This window comes from Lynx canadensis, chromosome B3, assembly GCF_007474595.2.
Source record: "Lynx canadensis isolate LIC74 chromosome B3, mLynCan4.pri.v2, whole genome shotgun sequence".
Lineage (NCBI taxonomy): Eukaryota > Metazoa > Chordata > Mammalia > Carnivora > Felidae > Lynx > Lynx canadensis.
This window is the reverse complement of record NC_044308.2, coordinates 50,419,284-50,444,584: the sequence shown is the minus strand read 5'-3', so window position 1 is coordinate 50,444,584 and position 25,301 is coordinate 50,419,284. Positions and strand designations below refer to the sequence as shown.

The 25,301-nt window shown below is 37.3% G+C and overlaps 1 protein-coding gene across 1 annotated transcript in view; it reads right to left on the bottom strand.

Moving 5' to 3' along the window:
- WDR72 (WD repeat domain 72) overlaps positions 1-25,301 on the bottom strand; it is a 203,840-nt gene that overhangs the window by 134,639 nt on the left and 43,900 nt on the right. Inside the window, exon 14 of the mRNA XM_032593637.1 lies at positions 4,112-4,314. Within this exon, the coding sequence (XP_032449528.1) occupies positions 4,112-4,314 (203 nt within the window). The remainder of the gene's footprint in view (positions 1-4,111; positions 4,315-25,301) is intronic.

Sequence of the window (25,301 nt, the reverse complement as noted above, 5' to 3'; positions counted from 1 at the left end):
TCTCTCTGTCTCACTTCTCTCTTCTCTGTCTCAGAAGTAAATAAACATAAAAAAAATTAAAAACAAAATCTTCTTTGGATTGGGAGCTATAATGTGCACGTTTGTTTTCCTAAAAAGGCAGATTTCCAAAACATATGCATGTCATGGTTTCTGTCAGGAAACAGACTCGATGCAAAGTCTTTTGGATTGCATTCCACATAGTGCGTAAGTTGGAATAAGTTGTTTTATTAAAAATCCAGATATCTAGGGAGAGGAGAAGTGTTGGCTGTTTTGTCAGTTCCTCCTAGTGCCTCATGACCTCTAACTGTAGAGAAGACTATCTAGATCATAAATTGGCCAACTATAAGCCAACTCATTTGCTTAAGAATTGTTTAGCTTCTGTGCTTCAACAGCAGAGTTGAGTAATTACAACAGTGAAAATCTGGACCACAAAGCCTAAAATGTTTACCACCTGATTCTTTACAAAAAAGTTTGCTTATTCCTAGTGGAGTTCAACATTGTCCAATCCAAATAAAATACAAACCACATATATAACTGTAAACTGCCCAGTAGCCATATTACCCACCCCCCCACACACACACTCAGAAACAGGTGAAATTGATTTCACTACTATATTTTATTTAACCCTATATATACAAAGGTCATTTTTAACATGTGTGTTAGCCAGATTTCAAGTGTTCAATAGCCACATGTGATCAATGGCTACCATATTAAAGAGTGCAGCACTAAACAATCAACTAGGGGGAGCTCTTGGGGCCCCATTCTATAGCAAATCTTTTTTTTTTTTTTAAAGAAATTTCCTGGACACTACAATGGGTCTAAATTGTGACAGTTAAAATAATCCTGTTTATTACTCATTTATAGACAAGAAATGAAAAACAACAACAACAAACAAACAAAAAACAAAGGAGTTTAAAACCAACCGACAGACAAAACAGACCTTCTCTCTCCTTAAAATATGATGAAGCTACTAAGCTTTCTGCCATGTAGAGATGATTTTAGTAAGGTTGTTTATATCCTACTTTGAAGCTAAATTCCTCCCACTGCAATTTAAACAGTTTCTATCTTGTTTTATCCTCAGCAGACTTGGAGAAAAGCAGTTCCCCATCACTAATATGATATTGTATTCCTTTAAATCCTTTAAGACTCTGGTCCTCTCCTACCCCAAAGATTTTTCTTTGTCTAGCTGCACAAATTCAACTCCTCTAGCATTTCATTGGACCCATTTTCAAAGCGTCGTATTGTATTTGTTGTTCTCTGTAAAATCTGTTTCCAAATCTATATGCACTCTTCAAACGCAAGAAGAAAACTTGAATACAGAATTCAAATAAATCCCAAATATTTCAAAACACAAGTAGCTCACCACACAGATCTAACATGGTATTTTTCTATTTAAACAGTCCACTGTACCCTTTGAAAAAACTTCAGTGCATGTCACAAAAATCCACATAAAAAAAGTTCTGAAACACAAAGTAACTTTTAGACATTTGTGCATTTCACAGGGTTACTCTCCCTCATTTTCCCACCTATAAAACAAGTGTGATTCAAATCCTCTTCTTCAAAACTAACTCATTCTCTTATGAAAATACACGAAGCATTTTATTATAGCAACAATAAGGAGAATGGGGAATTTATAAGCACTCCTGAAATTTCGTGCATATTCAATTTGTAAATAAGAGTAAGATACAATAATCTCAACAGCTTAAGTCAAAAAGGCTGAAAGGAAGATACGCAGCACTTAATTGACGAAGATATAACTTAGGGAAAGCATAAATTAAAAAAAAAGCTCTAATTAGCAGTAAGCTCAATAATAATAGAAGCATGGTGTATAGAACAAAGGAGGAGATAGGCCTGTCTGATTAAGCTCTGAAGAAAACGAAGGTTGGAAATCACAGTCATCAAAGGCAAAGGGCAGTAGCAAGGAAATAAAGCCAGAACAAGCCTAAGAGTAGGAAAACAAGACCCTGGCATTTTATTGCTTCCTGGAGTCAAGAAAGAAACAAAATTACATAAAGAAAATGAAATCTATATATACTATTACCACTACCTAAACGGTAACTCTGAGGTCCTCCAAGAAACTGAAAGAAATAGTAATCAGTTTACCTTGTGGGAATTAAACTAGTAAAATAGGCACTTGATGAATGAGATTTGCTCCTGCAGACCCTAGGCATCTGACATGCACGAGTCCAGAGACATCCCCAAGTTCTCATCTACTATTCTAGCCTATAATTCCCACTATAAGATGCACAGTCTATTATGCATAGAAAGCAACAGAGCCACATTAAGATGGGAATGCTTGGTGGCCATCTGGGCTCACTCACTGGGCTTTTTTGACCTCAATCTTACAACACATATGATTCAGTTTCCCACCTTTGGAGACTAAGGCCTTATGACTGTAATTTTCATTTGTGAATGTTAAAGTTTCATCATATTGACATAACTTTCCTCATAAAATATGACCCCTTTCAAAAACATGAAAAGCACATTTGGCAATCTATAGCCAATTTGCCTAAATGAGAAAACAAACAACGAGGAGCTGTAAAGCCTGATGACTAGTTTTAACATCTGAAGGAGGAAAGTATAAACAAAAGTGGGTGGCCTAAATGGAGACTTTAAAAATCCAAAATTTAGGAATTTTTCAATGTTTATCAGCCTTGATATATCATTGTATATCAGATTATATCAATGTATACCAATTGTATATTTCCACGTATATCAGACTCTCAGAGCTCAGTGAATGAGCACCTCCTGCCTCTGACTCCATGCTCGTCAAGGAGCCCTGTGTGAAAACTTCATCTCCCTCTTCTCCCCAACTACCTGTAGCTTTGCTACAGTGAGAATATGCTGAGGGGTGAACAAAATGTCAATTATATTTATCATTGTAGATCGGACAGTTGTCATTCTACTTTATATATGTATTGCTTGGGTGTTTGGTTAGTGTGGTTCAGTTCTCAAAAGACTGATAAATCTAAATCAAAGCTCTGAACCCAAAAAGCACACTGGACCCCTGCCTCTCCCCCCTGTACTCTGAGGCATAGCTTCAGCAGCCCATGGATCTTTCTTGAAGATGACACATCCTTTTGCCTCTAACCATACACATGGATGTGAGATAAACAAAACCTTATTTAAAGTCTTTATTAATAATATTTTAGCAGTCTTCATAACACTACTAAAATAATCAAAAATGTTAATAATATTAGCTAAACTTTGATTTAGAGATCCCATTTTTAGAAATATATCCCATTAATACTGAATATGAAAAAAGCTTTAAGGTTCATAGATATGTTATTCATGAAAGTGAAACATAAAAAAACAACCCATATATTAATCCATAGGAAAATAATCTAATCAGTAATAGTATACCCAAAGTATAGAGCATGATGTAGTCATTAAAAAGACATAGATAATGTTAGGAAAATATGTTTACATGAAAAATACTCCATTAGATATATACATATAAATGACATAATTACAACAACATGATGAAGGGATAACTTAGAAATGTAGATGACAAAAAAGATGGAAAAGTTCCTTAAAGAAATCAGATAAAATACTATATCATTTTAAAACTGAAAAGAAGAAAGCTGATCCAAATTTCAGTGAAGACTTGGTTTATGAAACTAAATGCAAACTCCATCACTGTGTATTAATTGAGGCTTGGAATTCTAAAGAGCTGGTGATCCTACAGGTGCTGAGTATATCAAAAAACTTGTCCATACAATGATCCAATTTTTGTAACACTGTTTTGGTTTATCTGTAATAACCATTTTAAAGAAGAGGTCATCTATACTCGACTGAAAAAATGGATGCAGAGCCCAGAATACAGCCCCTCCCCCAACTGAAAACCATGTGGAAGTCAAGAGTTAATATAAGATTGACTCAATTATGATAGCTGGAACCTATCTTTTCATAAAGAATGCTATACCAAGCATAATAATCACTTAAAATGATTCACCCAAGATCATTTGGTAGATATGTCTGTCTGGTACAATCATCTCTTAAGTTCTTGTTTTTGTGCTGATATTTAATTGCCTCATATTCATGAAGGCATATGATTTCTTACTCGAAGTTGATCATGTTTTCTGTGAGCAGCAATTTGGTTTGAACTTACCTTCCATGAAGACTCCACCTGCAGACCAGGGCAAGGTATTGGCCCAAATTGACAGGAGCTGGAGGGTCTCTGTTCTACACTTTTGTGCTTATGTGTCTCTGAGGTAACTGGAAGTGCAAATTCAGGCTTTAGAAGCTGTGAATCATCACAACAATTGAGAATTATTCTTGCTCTTTCTCCTGTTTCATGTCTTTCCAAAGTGCCTGGAAAAACAAGATTAGAAATTTTTTTAAAAATATGCATATTTTAAAAAATATGCAAAATATTTATCCCAAAAGGATGAAAAGAACAAAACACTTTTATCAGAAAAATCACAATTCTTTAAGTTATCATGCCTTCTTAACAACTGAAAAAGCAGCCTAGGAGCTTTCTTTAAATTATTCAAATCATCATCTTACAAAGGCTGAAATTATGGACTTGAAAGCTTATCTTCCCCTTTGTGCGTTTTTACCCACTGAAATCAACAGGGCATTCAATGTCTTTAACAGTAAAATCTCTTACTTATTATACAGTATGCAAGTGATCAATAACAACCAACTATGGAATATTTTAGTGCTGTCCCCTAGTGTTTCAACTCACAAACAACAGAGAACCACAGTGGTTTTTGCTTAAAAAAAGAGATTCTGTTGGTAATATATATATACAAAATTTAAGTGGATGGAACACGTAAGAACACAGATACTTTGTATTACTACCTCCTTCACTCAGGGGCCCTCACAACTTCAGGAATGCAGGCCACTCTAGAAATTCGTTATTGTTGTTGTTATTGTTGCTATTACGTCCTTTGACGTTTGTTTATGTTATTAGAAAAACAACAACAACAACAATTCTTTGCCCTCTTCTCTGCCATTCCTCCAGTTCCAGAATTTCAAGGTTCTGTAACTTCAATCTAAAGTTAAAAGGAACAAGTACAAAACAGAGCAAAAGTATCAGAACACAATTCACAAGGAGTTAGTGCTTTTATAAAATATGATGCCAAACTCTCACTGAAATAAATATGAATTAATCATGACCACTGTCTCTTCCTTTGCATTATTCAATCTATGTTAAATATATAACCTATATCCTACTAAGTAAAGATGCTAAAGAAAATTAACTTGACATACAATCTTAATACAGATTTTGTCTCATATTACTCCTTCCCTATCAGTAAGAAAGTAGCTGTACTAATTGTTAAGAAAGAAAAAGGTAATTCTTACTAATAGTATTCAGAAAATATAAATTTAAGGGAATTACAATAAGAATATAGAAAGAATTCCATACCACTGTGTCTTTAGATAAGTAGAAGATTACAACTACCCAGTCTTTTCTCATTTTTCCTTCTCTCTTCCGTATCATTCCTTTATAGCAACTAAACTACCATTAGTTGGTACTTTGGATTCTAAATCACAACAGCTACAATGCTAAAATACTGGGTTGAAGTTTCATCTCTAGTCTCTTAACAATGATTTTTTTTTCATTATAACATTTCTGCATTCATTAACTGACACATTTAGCATACAAACTCACAAGCATGTTATTTCTCTAGGCTTTTTGGTCCAGTCAAGATTGGTATATCTTGAACAAATAAAGCAGGCAGGAACAAGAAAACCCCTTCTCCCAAGGATGATAATAACAAAAGTTTCTCAAACCAAAGATAATACTTCTTACTCCTTTATGAAAAGGACTATGTTCCAGAACTTGTAACTGTGACACCTAACAAAATTCACTGACTTTCTGAGATATCTCTCTTTGCATATGGTATCACCATGGATATTTTCTCCTCATTGGTTTTCTGTGGCTTCTCAAACTATGATTTTTTAAAAATGATTTTGAAAATTCTTGGGAAAGAATTTACTGTACTTTGATACATATGATATGTGCCTATACTATACATTTTAGATACACACATTTATTACTCTATACCTAATGTCTTACACAAACATAACTATCTCTTGTATTTCTCAGTGATGAAAACAGTTTACCCATGAACTTGGGCAGTTGTAATCTATTTTCATTCATGGATAGATAAATAATCAACTTAGCATCTACTATGGGTCATTCACTGTGCCAGATGCTGGCAATTTATACTAAACAAGAATGGATCAGTCCTGGCCCCTCTCTAGCTTACTTAACATCTAACGGTTGTGCAGAGGCAAGAAATATCTGAAAACTAATCTGCTATAATATTTAAAATAACACAAAGCTATTTTCACTGCAAACAAAAAATCTCGCATTCTAACAAAATGGTGGACACTTGGTTTTGTGAACAATAGTTTCCATCATGATTAACTGTAAAATATGTGAAGATAATTATGTGAGGCACAAATAAGACATAAGGAAGGACAATAGCTTTTAAAAGCCCTTGGTCAAAACCCTGAGGATGGATAGATAGGGATTCCCAGGTATGCCAGATATCAATGCATTGCTGCTTAGTCCCAGGTTCATCCTTCATTGCCTGCTGTGTGAAAATGGATATGTGTTCTTTTAAATGTTTTTCCTGGGGCACCTGGGTGGCTCAGTTGGTTGGGTTCAGGTCATGATCTCATGGTGTGTGGGTTCGAGTTTCACGTCAGGCTCAATGCTGACAGCACAGAGCCTGGAGCATGCTTCGGATTCTAGGTCTTCCTTGCTCTCCGCCCCTCCCCCGCTCATCCTTTGTATGTTCTCTCTCTCAAAAATGAATAAACATTAGAAAAAAATTAAACATTTCTCCTTCAACAGCTGGTACAATGTCAACCTTTGAGGATAAATCATCATGGAAAATCCTAGTAGAAGAAAAGGTTCTCCCCAGCGTGAGCGGCTTCCCCAGCACTAGGCCTGTAGTACTTGGCAGCCAGCAGCACCCAGCAGGCAGCAGCCCCCTTTGGCACACCCTTTGTGTGGTTGTATGACACAGTACTCCCAGTGAGACATCTCCCTGTGAACAGGTTGCCCTAGCACCCTAGGGAGCATATTTCTTGCAAGTTCCACCACACCACACTATACTATACCATACCACACCCCTCTCCTCCACACCACACCCCTCTCCTCCACACCACACCCCACCACACCACACCAGCTTCTCTACCTTCCAGTGACCACAGCTATGACCTCTCCAGTAAAATCAAGATCTTCACCCTAAGGAATCTCTTCCATGGGCAGCTTATCTCAGTTCTAGGAGTAGTGGTTGCCTCTTAAATCTTCTATTCCTGTATTCTTTAGAGTTTTCTTTAGCTGTTATCAACCAATTCCTCATCAAATTCTTTGTGATAGTTAATAATTCTTCATATTAAACGTTCTCTGTTCAAATTACTGGGTCATTTCTCCCTCTTGATTAGACAGATTAATATACCAAGATAAAACATTCTTGATACAGAATGTTCTTTTTAATACATCCTGAAATTAAGGAATTCACATAACTCCAGGGACATATTTAAATTGTTAGAAGAGTCTATAGCAAAACGACTAACCTAGGAGGGATGGCATGACCCTGAGAAGGTCCAACAGAGCATGCCTTTGTAACTCTGATAAGCTGTCTCTGGCAACAGACAGAATAGTCACTGCTTCTTGATATTAAAGAAATACCAGAAAGTGAAGGTTTACAAAATTGCTTAATTCAACATGCAATTTCAAGAGAACTTTTGCTTTCCAAAGTGAACTCAATGATTACTAGAACTTTCTTTTTTCTTTGCACTGTGCTACATCGAGAATACAAGCTAACTCACACTTAACTCTGTATCTGAATCAATCTGAACATGATAAGGACAGACATGTATGAATTACATATTAACTTGCATGATAAGATCATTTCCTCTTTCAGGGTAGATATTATGTGAAAAATACCATAAAATCTATTACAAGTAAAATCGCACCGTATTAAAATGCTTTCTAGGCAATTATGTATCTTGTATTTTTTTCTATTATTTTGTCATTAATGTATGAGTTTTAATACAACTTATTCTAATCCTAAACTAATAATAGTACCCTTGAGGATGGAATCAATCCTAAGACAGCTTACAACAATTAGCGTCCTAACAAAGGAAAGATGACACCAGTAAGCATTAGAAACACTTTTACTGACCCCAAACTGCTTATTCCTTCGAAAAGCAAGTGCACAGAATTACAAGGAGTAGCAAGATCCTCCCGGCAGAGCCCTAGGCCCATACTGACAATATTTCCACTTGTATGTCCTGCTATTACCACCAATCCAACAGTGCATACCTAATCACTTTTTTTTCCTAACCAAAACTTTCCCTGTGACCCCCCCCCCCCTTTTCAACCCTGTCCAGCCATTGTCCTCTCTACTTGTCAAGGATGACAGCATGGAGACATCACTGCACGGTGGCTACAAGAAGACTCAGCACCAGATTGCCCTGCACGTGAATCCTGGTTTTCCTTTATCAGTTGTGTGGTTCTGGGCAAGTCATTTTACATTTCTGTGCCTCTGTTTCCTCACCTGTGCAATGGGCTTAAATAATAATTCTCACCTCACAGGGTTACTATGAGGATTATATTGAACAGATATTTTATTTTATTTTATTATTAATTTTTTGAGACAGAGAGATGGTGCACATGAGCGAGGGGCAATGAGACAGAGAGAGAGAGAGAGAGAGAAAGAGAGAAAGAGAAGCAAGGCTCACCAGGGCTTGTGTTTTACCCAAAGAGGGGCTCGTGTTCACCCGAAGCAGGGCTCCAGCTCACCTAATGTGAGACTCAAACTGTGACACAAACTGTGAGATCACAACCCGAGCTGAAGTTAGAGGCTTAACGACTGAGCCACTTAGGTGCCCATTGAGTAGATATTTTAAAAGGCTTAGAAGGTTCTGGCACACAGTGTTTGCTGTGCTACATGATAGCCCCCCTCTGACACATGACAAGTTCTCATTCAGACCTTTGTGAGCAGTTTAACAAACTTTCTTGGCTCTGTGGCTCTGGGATCTGCCTGACACCCAGGCCTGAGGTCACTGGGCATATGACCACAGTGGGCCCCCACTGTCTCCTACCTGCGACTCAAATGTCTCTTCAATCAGCCTTGTTTCTCAGGCTAGGTTATAATCACAATCAGTAGGATTATATATTTGATTTATTTTTTAATCCTCTTTAGTAAACCAGGCTGAAGTCTGGCCTAAATTAAAGGATAGATAAATACTTCTTAATGGATTATATGACATCAGCAACCTGGCTAATGATTTTTTACTGTGGCTACACTTGGGATTAAATCCAAACTCCTTGACCTATAAGTGATATTCTTGCCTCTGATTCCTCCCATGTCATCCTCCCCTTGCTCACAAATCAGATCTTTTTAAAAACATCCTTGGAATAAACAAATCCTTGCCTGCTAGGTCTAGCCATTCTTTAAGTATTAGCTGAATATCTCACCTCCTCAGAGATGCCTTCTAAAGAAAATCCTTATCCTCTCTTGCATTGTTTTCTATGTCAGCTTCTTCCCTTTATTTTACAGAACTTAACACATTTGTAATTGGTGTATTTTATTAGCTTACTTAAATTCAAGGCTGCCTCCTTACCATAATAGGTAGATACATAGATATTGATATAGATAGATAGATATGTCTATCTATATCAATATCTATCTATCTATCTATATCTAGATATCTATCTATCTATATCTAGATATCTATATATATCTATATATCGATATAGATAGATACATAGATACACATTTTGGCAAGTATATATTCTATGAGCGCTTGCAACAAAGCAGGGCTCAATACCTGTTCACCGAATGAATAAGTTAAATGTTACCCTTTCCCTATAGCAGTGGAAGGAGAAGGCTATGAAGGCATCAGAGCATAACAGGGTCCAGTGTGACAGGAGTTAATGCCAAACTATACTCATTATAAACGCTGACCCCAGCACCAAGAGATTGTCAGCCCTGGGAACAGTGTGTCATTCACATGCCTGGTACCTGCACTACCTCTCCACTATGTTGCCAGGTCCTTCCTGATGCCTCGAGAATTTGGAACTGGAAACAGTGAATCAGTCTCTAAATCCAACATGTTGACTTATGGAGTGGTCATTTCATGCTCCATGGACTAAGGAGCAGAATATGCTAGAATACAGAGAGAAAAGACTAAGAAAATGCACAGGAAGAGACAGAAAATGCACAGAGAGGGAAGAAAAGGGAGGCAGAGAGAGGGAGAGAGAGAGACAGACCCTCAACTTTCTAGTTCTGTGTTTAGTCCTTTCTAAGGACTATTGCCCCTCTGAAGTCTCTGCAGCACACCCCTGAGTCCTTACAATAAGTACTTCTTTCTGATAAAACCAACTTAATTCGGCTTCAAACTGCTTCCTAGCTACCTGAAGGACCTAATAAAGAGGGAACAGAGATGTTTCTTCTATTGTTGAAAAGGCCAAGTTGGAGAACATCCAAACAGATATGTAAAGTTAACAGTGTAGAGTTCCAGGTAGTGGTAGAAGCACAGAGACAAAGGCTGAGGCATGAGCAGCAACTGGGTGCGGACTAAATCTCAACGAAAGAATATCATCTCCAGGAGAGTTTGCAGTGAGATGTGTCAAGACACCAGCACAAAACCTTTAGAAATTTCTGTACACAAAGAGGAAAGAAGAGGAAAAGAGGAAGACTCAGAAACCGTTGTAAATCAGTATGTTTCTAAAGGACAGCCATATTTTAAATGCATTAGCATTGCAGGGGCACCTGGCTGGCTCAGTTGGTTAAGTGTCTGACTCTTGATTTCGGCTCAGGTCATGATCTCATGGTTCAGAAGCCTGAGCCCCACATCGGGCTCTACACTGACAATGCGGAGCCTGCTGGGGATTCTCTCTCTGCCCCTCCCCTGCTCTCTCTCTCTCTCTCTCTCTCTCAAAATAAATAAATAAACTTAAAAAAATAAATAAATGCATTAGGATTCTCGATGCATATAGGATACCTATAGGGTTTCTTTTTTTCCCTGTTTTGATATATGAGTTTTAATATATGGCAACTAATCACTTTGTGATGTGCCTGTTATGAAATTTGATTTTGAAGTACCAAGCTATCTTAAAGCAAGATGTGTTACCATGAAGGATGCTGCTTTCAGTTGTGGGAGAAGAGCAAGGCAGAGTAAAGAGAATACTTTCAGATGATAAAATATGGCTTAAAGATGTAACAGACTTGAATGTCTACGTAAAGAAAGGGAAGAAGGAATAGTAATATTCCAACCATTAATTCCTTTCCAAATAGCCAAAACTTGCTCCTTTGATTTTATGTCTCTTGTAATTGGCCCATATTTTTAATGTTTGCTATCTTCTATCTAAACAGTTATTTCAGCTTTCACTAATAGTTACTTTCCAAGATCAACAAAATTATCGTGGCCTATTACCAATTAATGGATAGTTTTAAATTATTTATTTTAAATCTCCAACCAGCCAAATTCTATCCTAATACTTAATAATTAGACCCACTAAATCAGTGGGAAAAGGAATAGCTACTATCCCAAAAGGAACAGAAATCATTAAAAAAGAAATCATAGTCACCTGATGAATCTGTCTGCAAATGATCAGAAATAAATTGATTCAAAAATAATACCCAGATAGAGTAACATTGTATCACAATGTACAGAAACATTTTATTTACTTAAAGTTACACATAAATAAATGTGACACAGTGACTAACTTACTATAATCCATGGTGCTTTTCCTCAGAACAATGCAGGAGAACATCTTCCTCAGAATAAAATTACTACAGGAACATAAAATCCTCCCAGGCCACTAAAACCATATATATTGTAAACCTACAAATTTTATTGTGTTTTTTATTTTAATTCCAGAATAATTAACATATGTCGTTAAATTAGTTCATATTAGGTGTGCAATATAGTGATTTAACAATTGTGTGATTACTCAGGTCATCAGAATAACTGTACTCATAATCCCCTTCATCTAAGTACCTCCACCCTCGGTAACCATCAGTTAAACCTACAAATCTTAAACAATTTGTTTCACCAAAAAAAAAAACTTTTTTTTCTTTTTGGTTAAATAGTCTCCACTTGTAGCACAGAACCCAGCATGAGGCTTGAACTCATGACCCCAAGATCAAAACCTGAGCCAAGATCAAGAGTCAGATGCTTAACTCACTGAGACACCCACATACTCCTAAAAACATTTTCAATTAAATATTCAGCTTACTGGGGGATTGTGAAAAATCAAAATTTGGTAAATAATTCCTATTATGGAATTAGCAGTGAATATAAATTGTACTTATATGAAGAACGCTTACAACAAAAACAAAAAATATGTACGTGGATACATTATAGAATTAAGTCTCTTTTCAGGCCAGCATTTTATAACTGATTCCACCACGATATTGGGTTGTGAGAGAGAGGACAGAAATATTTCAGAGTACCTATCTCTAAAACAGAATATAGTAAAAAAAATAAAAAAGGCCTCATTATCAAATTTAGCAGTCAAATTCATGAAATCAGGTTTCAGCAAAACAGCTAACTGACAGCTGTCATCAAAATCCACTTATCAAGGAATTTGACCACTGGGTCTGTTGTAAGATTTATCATTTATCTTCTTACACACGAAGTTCATTGCCTTTTTTCACAGAAGAGTATGGAGATGGACTGGGTGTCCCCTTACTAACAAAACCATTTCACAATTATTGCATCTTATCCAGAAAATGTATAACTGATGGAGATTCTGACCAGAGATGGAGAATCCTGAAGGTATCAAACGTAGCTAACTAGAAAGTAAAGGAAGGGTGGGGAAAAGGAAAGGACCTGAAAACATTAAATTAGGCATAAAGGTACATACGGCCACTCCTTAATATACTTGAATAAAATATATTCAGCTGTAAAATAGGTTGTCAAGGATGTGGCTCATTTTGTTCCATACAGAGGTCCTAATATGATAACAGACTTACAATTGGCTTGGAGTCAAACTTCTACACCTGAAGGGTATATACATTTTTACAAAGTCCCTGACCACCACGACCTTAACGCCAGCTCTGTCACTGCCTCCAGCATATTCAGAGCAATACTGGGACTTATCAGCTGGGCCACACTCAACTCTCACATTGAATCCTGACTGCTGACCTCCAGAAAAACAGAATAAAGGGGTGGGGGTGGGCTGAAAGAAAAAAAAGGCTTGACACACATAAGGGTGTATGGTTGCTGAGATGTATACAGAATACAAATAATGCATTCATTTTAAATAAATTTTAAACTAACATTCTCTTTACAAGGTATTTACTTAAACATGTGCTAACACCATAGAATCTCCTATGACTAACTGAATTTTTAACCTCACTCTAAACTTAATACAATTTACAATTTAAGAGGTGATAGGCACAGAAAAGTGTTTGTGTATTATGATGTGAAGAATGTATTTAATTAAGTTTATAATTACCCATCATATACAAAACATTAAAATTGCACTGCTTCTGAGTTTTGCAAAACGTCATTCACTCTGTTTTGTTTGATTTTTTTTAAAGCTGGTATGTGTATTTTTTAATTTTAAAATATTTCAAGAATAATTTTTTCCCCCCTCTCATGCTCTTGGTGGAAGGTTAAGTTAATTAGAGAATACAATATCCTTGATGAGATTTGATTCTATCATTTCTTCACTTAGGCAAATATCTTGCTGAGTTGATCTGGAATTTTGCCTGGATAGAGGAATTATATTGGGAAAGAAAAAAATGGGGTACAGTCTCCTGAAAAAGGTGCTGGATAATGGGTGAGGGCATATGAAAAGTCTCCTTTTTTAGGGGGGTGGGTACAGTGGAGCTGGGAGGCAAAAGCATTTAATTGCAATCAGTTTTCCCTTTGGGACATGGGAGTCTTTCCCTGAGGCAAATAATGGGTGATCAGAGCTCCAGCAGGCGTGTCAGGGTTTAGTTCGAAAGCACCAATGCTCTGTGTACCCTCACTATAGTCCTGGCTCCCCAGGCCATCTGTAAAATTTCATTCCCTGTTCCTTTACCCAATAATCTTTTCCATCTCTTCAATCTTCTATCCCATGGACTCACTCGGCCATGGGAACCTCCAGAAAGAATCCTACCTGAACACCAATATGACAGGCAGAATTCTAAGAATAATCCCCAGTGGCCAGATCTTCATGTGATGCCCTCCCTGGTGACTATGATGGAATAGCACTACAACGATTATGTCGTGACATGGCAAATAAAATTAAGGCTTCTAATCAGCTGACCTTAAAATAGGGAGATTATTCAGGTGGGTCAGGCCTATTTAGGTGAGCCTTTTAAAAGCAGAGAATTTTCTCTAGCTGGTGAATCAAGGGGGAAGTCAGAGAGATTTAAAGCATTAGAGGGATCCAAAGTGTCACTACTGGTTTGAAGATGGAGAAGGCCACATACAAAGGTCAGAGTGGCCTCTAGACAGTGACAGCTGGTGAACAACCAGCAAGGACCTCAGACCTACAGCCATAAAGAACTAAATTCTGCCAAGGATCTGAATGAGCTTGAAAGTGAGTGAGTTGTTCCCCAGGGCTTCCAGCTGAGATCCCAGGTGGCTGAACCTTGAATTTGGCCTGTGACCAAGCAGAGAACCTAGCTGATCTCACTTGGGCTTCCTACTTATGAATCGAGACTGTAAATGGACGTTGCTTTAAGTGACTACATTTGTGGAAATTTGTTACACGGCAACAGAAAGCTAATACAATTAGGATTTGCAGCAATGCTTTTACTTTGGACCAGATTTAGACCTCAAATTTGTTATTCTTTTTTTAATTATTTCATGTGAAATTTCCTGCTTCATAAACTAGTCACATAGAGTCATCAAGTCATAAAAACTAATAAATGTGAAGACTGGTTAGACATTTACTTCTTTTTTAATAACCCCTTCTCTCATCCTCATGCTCTATTAGGAGCCATGAAGATATTTGTTAAATAGCTGGTAATAAACAATCATATAACACATGAAAAAAAATGCCTTTTAGGGGTGCTTAGGTGACCCAGTCTATTAAATGTCTGACTCTTGATTTTGGCTTAGATCATGATCTCATGGTTCCTGAGTTTGAGCCCTGCACTGGGCTCTGCACAGACAATTGGAGCCTGCTTGGGATTCTCTCTCTGCCTGTCTCCTGCTCACTCTTTCTCTCTCAAAAATAAATAAATAAACTTTAAAAAGCACTCAATTATTTTAGAAAAAATCATATGTAAGATACATATTTTTCCTCCTCTTTATCATCATTATCACCATAATTACTATTAGCTACCACTGAGGCTTTTTAAGTGCTAAAGCACTTTGCTTAGCACTTAATATACATCTTATTTAACTTCTATTTAATTTTATTTATTTTTATGTTTTTATTTTATTTTTCAGAGAGAGAGTGTAAGCAGGAGAGGGGCAGAGAGAGAGGGAGACACAGACTCTGAAGCAGGCTCCAGGCTCCACCACAGACCATGAGCACTAGCATGTTCAGCATTGAGGGTTTTTTTTTAATGTTTTATTTTATTTACTTATTTATTTATTTTTGAGACAGAGACAGCATGAACAGAGGAGGGGCAGAGAGAGAGGGGGACAGAGGATCCAAAGCCGACTCTGTGCTGGCAGCAGAGAGCCCAATGAAAGTCTCAGCCTCACAAACCAGCAGATCATGACCTGAGCTGAAGTTGGACGTCAACCAACCAAGCTACCCAGGTGCCCTAACACTGAGTTTAAAATAGTAGATAATGTTTGGGGCGCCTGGGGGTTCAGTCAATTGAGTGGCCAACTCTTGATTTCAGCTCATGTCATGATCCCAGGGATCCCAGGCCCTCTTTCTCTCTCTCTCTCTCTCTCTAAAATAATAATAATAATAATAATAATAATAATAATAATAAAGTAGGTAATGTTTGGCTGGCAATATGGAGAAGAGAATTCAAGAGTTTGACTGACAAGGTAATCAGTTAGGAAATTTTCAATAGTTTATGCAAAAGATAATAAAAACCCCAATCTAAATCTATGTCTAAATCTATGTCTCTAAACCATTTTATTTTTAAACGTTCTTGGCACCTTTGAAATATATAATTCCATGCTTTACTGGAGGCTTACAAAATAAAATGCACTATATAATTTATCTTTCAATGATCAAAGTTCATCACCAGACACTGTTGATAGTATTGGGCCCAGGAAACAGTACTTCCCTCTGAGATTACTGATCAGGACTGTCATCAAATGAACTGTTTAGGTTTCTTACATAGCCAGGGGCCTTTGGTGGATTCCTAACTACATAGAACCATTTCCTTATCCTTTAGCCAGAATATGTTTATTTTTTTTAATTTGAGTAGAGTTGACAGTGTCCAACATAGTGATTAGACAAATTTATAAGTCACGCTATGCTCACTGAATGTGTAGCTACCATCTGACACTACACATCACTATTAAAATATCACTGATTATATTTTTATGCTGTGGCTTTTTTCCCCATGACTTATTTATTCCATAACTGGAGGCCTATATCTCCCACTCCCCTTCACCCATTTTGCTCATCTCCCTATCTCCCTCTCCTATGGCAAATGAATTTGTTCTGTATATTTATAGGTCTGATTCTGCTTTTTGTTTGTGTATTCAATTTCTTTTTTTAGAATTCACATATGAGTGAAATCATAAAGTATTTGTCTTTCTCAGTCTGACTCATTTCACTTAGCATAATACCCTATAGGTCCATCCATGCTGTCACAGATAGCATGATATCATCCTTTTTTATAGTTGTGTGATATTCCATTACATATAAATATATATATTTATATATTAAAGAATATAGATAGATCTTCTGGCATCAGCCATTATCTTACTCAGTGAATTAGAATTAGATTCTAAATTAGAAATTAACAATGGAACATTATTCAGCCTTAAAAATAGAGAGTGATCTGACACATGTTACAACACAGATGAACCTTGAAGACACTATGCTAAGTGAAATAAACCAGTCACAAAAAAACCCCACAAATATTGTATGATTCTACTTATATCTTATATCATATAAGTATGATTCTACTTATATGAGTAATCAAATTTATATATAGAGAAAGTAGAATGATGATGGTCAAGAGCTGAGGGGAGGAAGGAGTGGGAACTTATTTCTTAATGGGTACAGAATTTCACTTGGGGAAGATGAAAATGTTCCAGACGTGGATGGTGGTGATGGTTCCACAATGTGAATGCACTTAATGCCACTAAATGGTGCACTGAAAAACTGTTAAAATAGCAAATTTTATGTTACATATATTTCACCACACACACAAAAAGCAACTCTGTTGATGAGACAGCTTAAGGAAAATACAAACAAAAAGATAAGTACACTGAGAAGAGACAGAGGGAATGATAGAGAGGGCTTGAGGAATCAGCACAACCTGAGAAACAGGCGCTGTTGGTTATCAGGGGAAGGGGATGCCATGGAAGGCTGCGGGTGGAGAGAAAGAGACAAGAAGGACATTGGTGACAGTGACTGCAGAGAAGTCAAGTACCTGCCACCCAGAGGATGACAATGAACCTGGCAGTGAGGGAACCTCAAGAAGAGGAATAGTGTAGACAAAAGCCAGATTAAAATACGTTCAATAAAGGGGAGACAAGAAAGCAAAGACACAGGGTATAGATGGCAATTTGTAGGAAACTATCATTTACTTTGAGGAGAATGACAAAGATAATAGAAGCTCACAATTCCTTATCCAAAACATTTAGATCCACAAGGTTTTAGAATTCAGGATTTTTTTTTATTTTGGAGAGATAAGATAATGCACATAGGTTTATTGTTAAATAGCTGTAGGAGAGTCTTGTAGAGCAGACAGTAATCAAACAAGTCATTTATCTGCAGTGAAAAAGAATATTTACACTCAGTGGAATAAATAACCTCATGTGAGTTAAGATTTGGTTTTGTTGCTTTACCACAAACTAATAAAAAACACTTTTTTCAGAGCTTTTGAGATTTTAAATTGTGGCAAAAAGAATGTGAAGCTGTACTGAAAATAATCAGTAGCCAGGAGGCCAGAAGTAATGAAACAGATAATCTCTGAGATGAGTTGCTAGGATATTCAGTTTACGATAACGTAGGATATCACATCATGCATTTGACTTCTCCTTCTATCTATACAGGTAAGCTAAGTCATCTAATTCCAAACCTCAGGTTGTACCGATTGTTTTTTCTCTGTCATCTAAATTAAATTGTGATATGCTAAAGATTCTTTTAAATCTAGTGCTTTAAAGAAAACACAACTTCCTTTATGAAATCAGTGATGATGGATAGCTTTGCTAATAGACCAATTTTGGGGGAATGATCATAGTTGTAAGAAATGGAGACAACAAAATTAATAAAAAATTATGGCCATAAAATAAGGAACATATTAACAATGGGGTTTTCAAACTAGACTTACAAATTATGCTTCTGGAAGTAAGAAAAATGTGATGATTAAAAAAAAAATTAAACCTCCAGTGCAAATCATGGCTTCAAAGTAAATTGTTTTATCAAATCTTTGTGTGTGTGTGTGTGTGTGTGTGTGAAATCTTCTTATTCCAGTTACTTTCCTAGAATCCTAAGCCCTAAATGTTCTCAGTTCTGATCTATCATTTAGTTAAATGATTTGGATAAAGTCTTTATCCAAATGGATAAATAAAAGACTTTATCCAAATCATTTAACTAAATTTGCAAAAATAATTTGCTATCCACTTAAATGATGAACTAACTATAAGATGACATCCTGTGTCCCTCAATGGAGCTTCTGTTACTCTGATGCTTCCAAGTGGCTGCAAAAAGCTCTTTGTCTTCTCAGCACGTGGATGTAGAGGGGGAATGGAATCCACATGCACTTGAATGTGAAAAGGACTGGGGAAAATAGTGGACCAATCCATGCCCAGGACTTTTTGACAGGCTGAGATTAGCAACCAACCTTTTCTATAGCACACAAGAGAAAATCTGGCATTCCCACAGTCAAACTCTCTGCTCACCACTCCTAGTCAAGGATTTGACCTTTGGATTTCGTTTTCACCTGATTCGTCCCTAGAAACATAAAAGGCTCTTCCCATCAAATCCTAACAAGTTAGTGGTAGAGGTTGGATATTATTGATACATTCAGATGAATAAAGTGCATCCAATATCCTTTATCTTTTAGCCAGATCAGAGAACCTACTTTCCCAGAGAATAACAATCATTACAGTCCACTGAGTCTTGCTTTCCAATCATTTCTGTGGCAGCTGGCTACTGGGAAGTTGCTAGGGAATTGAAAGGCAGCATGAGGAGGGGCAGATGGCTCCTTTGGGTTTATTTTGCCAAATATGGCAGCTGTGAAACCCACTAACGTTCCAGGTGTCCATATAAAATGCTTGCAGAAGGGGACAAACTAAGAAGGAGCCACAGAGCAACCATCCCGATGTGTTCTGCTGCTGCGGAATAAGCTCCTGAGAACATTAAATTCAGATATGTAACAGAAGTATCCAACAAGCACTTGATCCAAAAGTGTAATTAGACTGCAGAAATCAGCTAAAAGTGGTAATAGCAAGTATTTTCTTTACCAAAGTAAAACCCAGGAAGATAGCAATTGACAAGGTAAACAATAAGGCAGTTAAGGGTACTACTTAATTGGTCAAAGTAACTTTAAGAGAAAAAAATATTTAGCTTTATCATTTGAATGAGACTGTATTGATTTTCATATAAGTTTCGGAGCATACAAAATGTTCCAAAGATATCATGCAAATATCACAACAATATGCTTAATACATATTAACATGATAGGAGATTGAAAAAAAAAAGGTAGGTTGAATAATAGCTTAATTAAAAGGGACACACATATACATACACATAAACACCTGTGTATGTGTTTTACCAGATAACAATTCATCATATAATGTAGATTTTTAAAAATAAGTCAGGGATATCTAAAAATAATATAGAACCATGTTCATAGGAAGTATAATTCTGTAATAAAATGTAGATAATTGTTCAAATGTTTATAACTAGTAAGAATTGTCAAAGAAGCAAATCCAAATTTGGGGAAAAATTATTTGTGTTTATTTTAATAGCCTTTCAATGCAATATCTAGATTTTAAAGGGCACAGTAGAAACTACCTCATGTAGATAACATTTTTTCTTGAGTTTTTCTACATCTGTGGAATTTCCGCACTTTGAAAAGATTGTGAAATTATAAGATCAAATTAACATTTATATAATTTCACCAAACTAGAGATCTATGTTCACTAGCTAGAATTATAGAAGACTACTGTGTGTGTGCGTGTGTGTGTGTGTGTGTGTGTGTGTTTCGTGTAGGAGGTGTGAGCATGCATTCACGTGTGTTTGTGTGTGTATGCATTTACATGTGTCTAATAATGTAATGTAATAATTTATATCAATGTAAAAAATATACAATGAGCCTTATATGCTACTCTTCAGTGATACAGTGTTCATTGTTGGATTTGATTTAATAAGGTTAAATTACTTATTATTGTATTTTTGCTCTGATATATGTATATGTGTCATACACATACAGAAACCTCTTAACTTCTTTTCATGCCATGGACCCCTTCAGCAGTCTGGGGAAAGGTGGTGAACCAGCCTTTTTTTCACAATATTCGTTTAAAATGTCAAAAGTAAGGGGCCACTGGGTGGCTCAGTCGGTTAAGCATCCGATTTCAGGTCAGGCCATGACCTAACAGTCCATGAGTTCGAGCCCCACTTTGGGCTCTGTGCTGACAGCTCAGAGCCTGGAGCCTGCTTCAGATTCTGTGTCTCCCTCTCTCTCTGCCCCTCCCCTGCTCATGCTTTGTCTCTCTCTGTCTCAAAAATAAATAAAAACATTAAAAAATAAAAAAATAAGAAAGGAAAATGTCAAAAATAAAATACATAGTATTACAAAGGATATCAATTATGTTGAAACACAATAATCAAAATATATTAAAAACCAAACTTATATGCTTCTTTATTAAAGCATGAAATGACAACAGCTAGTGGTATACCTAAAAGTTTATGGCAGTGGGAAACATAAATGGTACTTTGAGGTACTGGTGACAATTGTGGTGCAATATGAAAGTATCTGTGACATCTATTGTTTACAGTGTCACAGGTAATGCTAATATTGCTGTGAAGCATTTGCTACATTCAAAGTGGAAAGAAACACTTCATTTCATTTAGCATTCTCTTTAAAAAGGAATTTGTGGATCGTGGAGTCAGTGTAAGGTTAGGTTGTGTATCTGAGACCTTAATCCTTCTTTAGGAAGGCATGGATTGCTATATACTTCCCTCTTAGGACCGCTTTTGCTGCGTCCCAGAGGTTTTGGGCTGTGGTGTTATCATTTTCATTGGCTTCCATGTACCTTTTTTAAAATAATTTTTTTAAGTTTATTTATTTATTTTGAGAGAGACAAAAATAGTGCAAATGGAGGAGGAGCAAAGAGAGGGAGACAGAGAATCCCAACCAGGCTCTGCACGGTCAGCTTGGAGTCTGATGTGGGGCTTGAACTCACAAAACTGTGAGATCATGACCTGAGCTGAAACCAAGAGTCGGATACTTAATTGACTGAAGCACCCAGGCACCCCAGCTTCCACGTACTTTTTAATTTCCTCTCTAGCTTCTCGGTTATCCCATTCATTCTTTAGTAGGATGTTCTTTAGTCTCCAAGTATTTGTTATCTTTCCAAATTTTTTCTTGTGGTTGATTTCGAGTTTTATAATGTTATGGTCTGAAAATATGCACAGTATGATCTCAATCTTTTTGTACTTGTTGAGGGCTGATTTGTGTCCCAGTATGTGATCTTTTCTAGAGAATGTTCCATGTGCACTGGAGAAGAATGTATATTCTGCTGTTTTAGGATGAAATGTTCTGAATATATCTGTTAAGTCCATCTGGTCCAGTGTGTCATTCAAAGCCATTGTTTCCTTGTTGACTGTCCGTTTAGATGATCTCTCCATTGTTGTAAGTGGGGTGTTGAAGTCCCCTACTATGATGGTATTATTATCAATGAGTTACTTTATGTTTGTGATTAATTGATATATATATTTGGGTGCTCACACATTTGGAGCTTAAATGTTAACAATTGTTAGGTCTTCTTGGTGGATAGACCCCTTATTAATGATATAATGCCCTTCTTCATCTCTTGTTACACTCTTTATTTTAAATCTAGATTGTCTGATATAAGTATGGTTACTCTGGCTTTCCTTTGTCGACCATTAGCATGATAGATGTTCTCCATTCCCTTTCTTTTCAATCTGAAGGTGTCTTTAGGTCTAAAGTGGGTCTCTTGTAAACAGCATATAGATAGATCTTGTTTTCTTATCCATTCTGTTACCCTGTGTCTTTTTATTGGAGCATTTAGTCCATTGATATTTAGAGTGACTACTGAAAGATACAAATTTATTGCCATTATGTTTCTTGTAGAGTTGGAGTGTCTGGTGGTGTTCTCTGGTCCTTTCTAGTCTTTGTTGCTTTTGGTATTCCTTCCTTCCTTCCTTCCTTCCTTCCTTCCTTCCTTCCTTCCTTCCTTCCTTCCTTCCTTCATTGCTTTTCTCCCCTCAGAGAGTCCCCCTTAAAATTTCTTGCAGGGCTGGTTTAGTGGTCATGAACTCCTTTAATCTTTGTTTGTCTGGGAAACTTTTAATCTCTCCTTCTATTTTGAATGACAGCCTTGCTGGATAAAAAATTCTTGGCTGCATATTTTTCCCAATTCAGCACATTGAATATATCTTGCCATTCCTTTCTGGCCTGTGAAGTTTCTGTGCATAGGTTTGCTGCAAACCTTATCTGTCTTCCCTCATAGGTTAAGAACTTTTTTTCCTTTGCTACTTTCATGATTCTCTCCTTGCCTGAGTATTTTGTGAATCTATCATATGCTTTGTCAATGGTCGGTTTTTGTTGAATCTAATGGGGGTCCTCTGTGCTTCCTGGATTTTGATGTCTGTATCATTTCCCAGGTTAGGAAAGTTTTCCACTATGATTTGCTCACATAACCCTTCTACCCCTTTTCTCTCTTTTCATCTTCTGGGACCCCTATGATTCTGATATTGTTCCTTTTTAATGAGTCACTTATTTCTCTAATTCTTTTTTTTTAACTTTTTAAATTTATTTTTGAGACAGAGAGAGAGCATGAACAGGGGAGGTTCAGAGAGAGAGGGAGACATAGAATCTGAAACAGGCTCCAGGCTCTGAGCCGTCAGCACAGAGCCCGATGTGGGGCTCAAACTCACGGACTATGAGATCATGACCTGAGCCAAAGTCGGACTCTCAACTGACTGAGCCACCCAGGCACCCCCTATTTATCTAATTCTTAAATCGTGCTCTTTTGCCTTATTCTCCCTCTTTTTTTCTGCTTCATTATTCTCCATAAGTTTGTCCTCTATATTGCTGATTTGCTGCTCTTCCTCCTCCACCTTGCTGCCTTGGCAAGCATTTGAGATTGCAGCTCAGTTATAGCATTTTTTATTTCATCCTGACTAGCTTTTACTTCTTTTATCTCTGAAGAAAGGGATTCTAATCTATTTTCAACCCCAGCTAGTATTCTTTTTTTTTTAAATTTTTTTTAACGTTTATTTATTTTTGAGACAGAGAGAGACAGAGCATGAACAGGGGGAGGGGCAGAGAGAGAGGGAGACACAGAATCTGAAACAGGCTCCAGGCTCTGAGCTGTCAGCACAGAGCCCGACACAGGGCTCTAACTCACAGACCGTGAGATCATGACCTGAGCCGAAGTCAGCCGCTCAACCGACTGAGCCACCCAGGCGCCCCCCCCCCCCCCCAGCTAGTAGTCTTATTACCATGACTCTAAATTCTGGTTCAGACATCTTGCTTGTTCTGTGTTGATTAAGTCCCTGGCTGTTGTTTCTTCCTGCTCTTTCTTTTGGGGTGAATTCCTTTGTTTCATCATTTTGAAGGGAGAAAAGGAATTAATGAGGTAAAAAAAATAAAAATTAAAAAAATTAAAATTAAAAAACCTGAAAATTAAAAAATTAAAAACACACACACACAAATCAAATAAATGATGCTAGATCCTAGGTGCGTTTTGGTCTGGGTGTTGAAAGGAGCTTGATAGATTAAAGTGGGGGGAGAAAAAAGAAAAAGAAAAAAAGGAAAACGTTTGAAAATTTGAAATAATGAATAGAATGAAGTAGAAAAAATGAAATGATGTAAGTAAAATAGAATTTGAAAATTTTACAAAAAGGTAAAAAATATAGTAGAAAAAATTAAAGAAAAATATATTTTTTTTTAATTTTTTTTTCAACGTTTTTTATTTATTTTGGGGACAGAGAGAGACAGAGCATGAACGGGGGAGGGGCAGAGAGGGAGACACAGAATCGGAAACAGGCTCCAGGCTCCGAGCCATCAGCCCAGAGCCCGACGCGGGGCTCGAACTCGCGGACCGCGAGATCGTGACCTGGCTGAAGTCGGACGCTTAACCGACTGCGCCACCCAGGCGCCCCAAGAAAAATATTTTTAATAAAAATTGAAAATAAAAATAATTTTTTTTCTCTTTATTCAAGAAAAAGAAAAACAAAAAAAAGAAAAAAAAAGAAAATTGAATAGATGGGTCAGTGAACACACTGAAATACGATTTAAATTACATCGTTTTCCCCTAGAAATCAACCTTTGAAGTACTTTATAGTCCATAAACTAAGCAGGCAAAGAGACATGTGTTCCTGAAGAACGAGCTTGGCCCCGCTAGGCAGGGCTTAGTGTAACGTCTCTGTTTTCCACTAGATGGCGCTGCTTAGCTTACCGGAGTGCGTTGTTGTGGCGCTTGTAGGTGTGTGCGCATGCACCAGAGGGTTGAAAATGGCGTAACCCAGCTACCAGCCTCTAGTGTCAGACTCTGTTTTCCCTGCTCAGCATTGGCACACCTGTCCTTTGTCTTTGGCTTCTGTCCTTCCCGCTTTTACACTGTCCGTGACCAAGCCATCAGGTTGCCAGGCAGCACCTCCTTCCTGAGTTTTATCTCAGATGCGGCTGTTTTTCCTGACCCCTCACTTCTGAGGGACTGTGGTTTTGACCCGCTCAGACCTTCTGGAGGAGGGTCTCACCGAGCAATGGCTGGGTGCCCCCGGGCCCCCAGAAGCACTCGTGGGACTGCGCTACTGCCGATGCCAGAGACTGTGGTTGGGTGCAAGCCCACTCCAGAAAAAGTTCACACTATCGTGTAGCAGCAGCGTTTCAGGGATTATGGCAAATCACAACACACATCTGGCTCCAGGCTTCACTCTTAACAACCTTGTTCCAGCACGAGCAGGTGTGGTTGTTCTCCAGGATCCACTGGGACTTTTGCCTGTGGAGAGTCCTACAAGCAGGGGAACCGCC